At 36.2% G+C, this 1,937-nt stretch overlaps 1 protein-coding gene across 1 annotated transcript; it reads left to right on the top strand.

Annotated features, from left to right (window-relative positions):
• Positions 1–6: 6 nt before the first annotated feature.
• LOC111388452 (protein INVOLVED IN DE NOVO 2-like) lies at positions 7–1,737 on the top strand. The gene has a single exon (XM_023013157.1). It carries the CDS (start codon positions 736–738, stop codon positions 1,156–1,158), a length of 423 nt encoding a protein of 140 aa, XP_022868925.1. The 5' UTR covers positions 7–735; the 3' UTR covers positions 1,159–1,737.
• The last annotated feature ends 200 nt before the right edge of the window (positions 1,738–1,937 follow it).

Genomic DNA, 1,937 nt, shown 5'->3' with positions numbered 1-1,937 from the left:
TTACAAAGATGGGTTACAAAGTTGGTTGACAAAATAACAATAATTTCAAAAACATATTTTTAAATCATTTCAAGTCAATAGCGGGAATTTTGCCATCACACTTTGTAATCCAACTTTTGTAACCCAACTTTGTATAAGTAGTTTTATTGTAATTCTTATTAGAGTGTTTTTTTTTTTAACCATATAATGAAGAGAAAAGAAACGATTTTGCAATTTTTTTCAATAAAATTGTAAATTGAGGGAAATAAATTTCTCCCCAACAGTACTGATGTTGATTGACATGGTTTTAGTGCGTTTTAACGTGCTTGTCTGCATAGAATTTTTTAGCTACTGCATGTTAAATTTGGTTAGTTTGTTGAATCTCGTGTAATTTGCTTTAAGTGAAAAGATGCTAAGATTCAAATGGGCCTGCGTGGAACAAAATAGAAAATCTGAATTAGATTGGAAATTCTAGTTTCATAGGCTGATGATGTGCACAATTTTATTTATGTGTTCTCCTTTTTGTCCTAGAATGAGGTCACTATTGTGCTTAATAGTTAATACCACCTTGTTTGATCTTTTTCTGGTATTGAATGAAGCTTTAAGTTGCCATTTTCTTTTGCAGTTTTCCTGAATAAATCTTATAAAGCCAAACATTTTTTTCTGATGGCTAATTGAATCCGCTTTGAACTGAAAATTAGTGATAATATATTTCTTTCATTTGTAGTCAGTGAGTCCAGCGATGGATCGAGTCTCATGGGAAGTTCAACAGAGTACAGTTCTGGAGACGAAACTGACATGAGTGATTCTGAAATTGAGTATGAGGAGAAAATATATGAAGAACTGAAGAATGGTAATCACCTGTATAAAGTATCTGATGACGCTTTCAGTTGCCCCTTCTTTCCAAATAAAAGGAAGCGAGATTTCCTGTATAAGGAACTCCAGCAGCATGCACTTGGTGTTGGCAAGTGCAATTCACAGAAGCGAACCAGGAAAGACAAAGCAAATCATCTTGCATTGGCAAAATACTTGGAAAATGATGTAGCCATTGACGCTGATCCTTTACAGCAAGCTACTATGGTCGATCCGCTTGCAGACCATGATCATAACGAGATATTTGTCTGGCGTTGGATTGGAATTATTGTTAACATTCCTACTGAATTTAAGGATGGTCGTTAAGTTGTGGAGAGTGGTACTAAACTGAGGGATCAATTGATCAAGAGAGGATTTAATCCTACTAGAGTGCGACCTCTCTGGAATTACCATGGACATTCAGGAACTGCTCTTGTAGATCAAAAGGAATGGTTTGGGTTCAATAATGCCATGTCTTTTGAGAAGGCTTACGAGGCTAATCAGCATGGAAAGAGAAGTTGGCAGGCAAAAAATGACTTGAAATCTGATCTGTATGGGTGGGTTGCTCGTGCAGATTACTACAATTCTGATGCTATTTTTGGAGAAAATCTACGTAAGATTGGAGACCTCCGAACTATTTCTGATATCATGGAAGACGAAGCTCGGAAAACACAAGCTTGTTGGTTGTTGGCAATTTAACAAACGTCATCGAGTCAAAGAAAATGCACTTGCTAGAGATGGAGAATAAATTTATGGAGACAAACAACTCTCTTAGCCAGTTGATGATGGAGAAGGATCAGCTTCTTCAAGAGTATAATGATGGTGTATCTTCTCTGCAATACGGCATTGAGCTAATTAAATCTTACTAGTTTTTTATACTGATATGTTTGTTTGTATTGATCGGAGTCAAGTGCACAGGATCATTTCCAAAAGATATTTAATGACCACAAGAAGCTGAAGTTGCAACTAGAAACACAGAAAAGAGCGCTTGAGCACTGGGGTCATGAATTGGCGAAACGTGAGACTCATAATGAAAATGAGAGGAGAAAGCTTGATGAGGAGCTTGAAGAGGTGCTTCATTTCTTTCTTTCATATCTTTCTTGTTT

This window comes from Olea europaea, unplaced genomic scaffold, assembly GCF_002742605.1.
Source record: "Olea europaea var. sylvestris unplaced genomic scaffold, O_europaea_v1 scaffold4946, whole genome shotgun sequence".
NCBI lineage: Eukaryota > Viridiplantae > Streptophyta > Magnoliopsida > Lamiales > Oleaceae > Olea > Olea europaea.
This window is presented reverse-complemented; position numbering and strand designations above follow the sequence as displayed.

Coding starts and splice junctions, on each gene's coding strand:
- LOC111388452 (XM_023013157.1), top strand. CDS start 736: ATGGGAAGTTCAACAGAGTACAGTTCTGGAGACGAAACTGACATGAGT.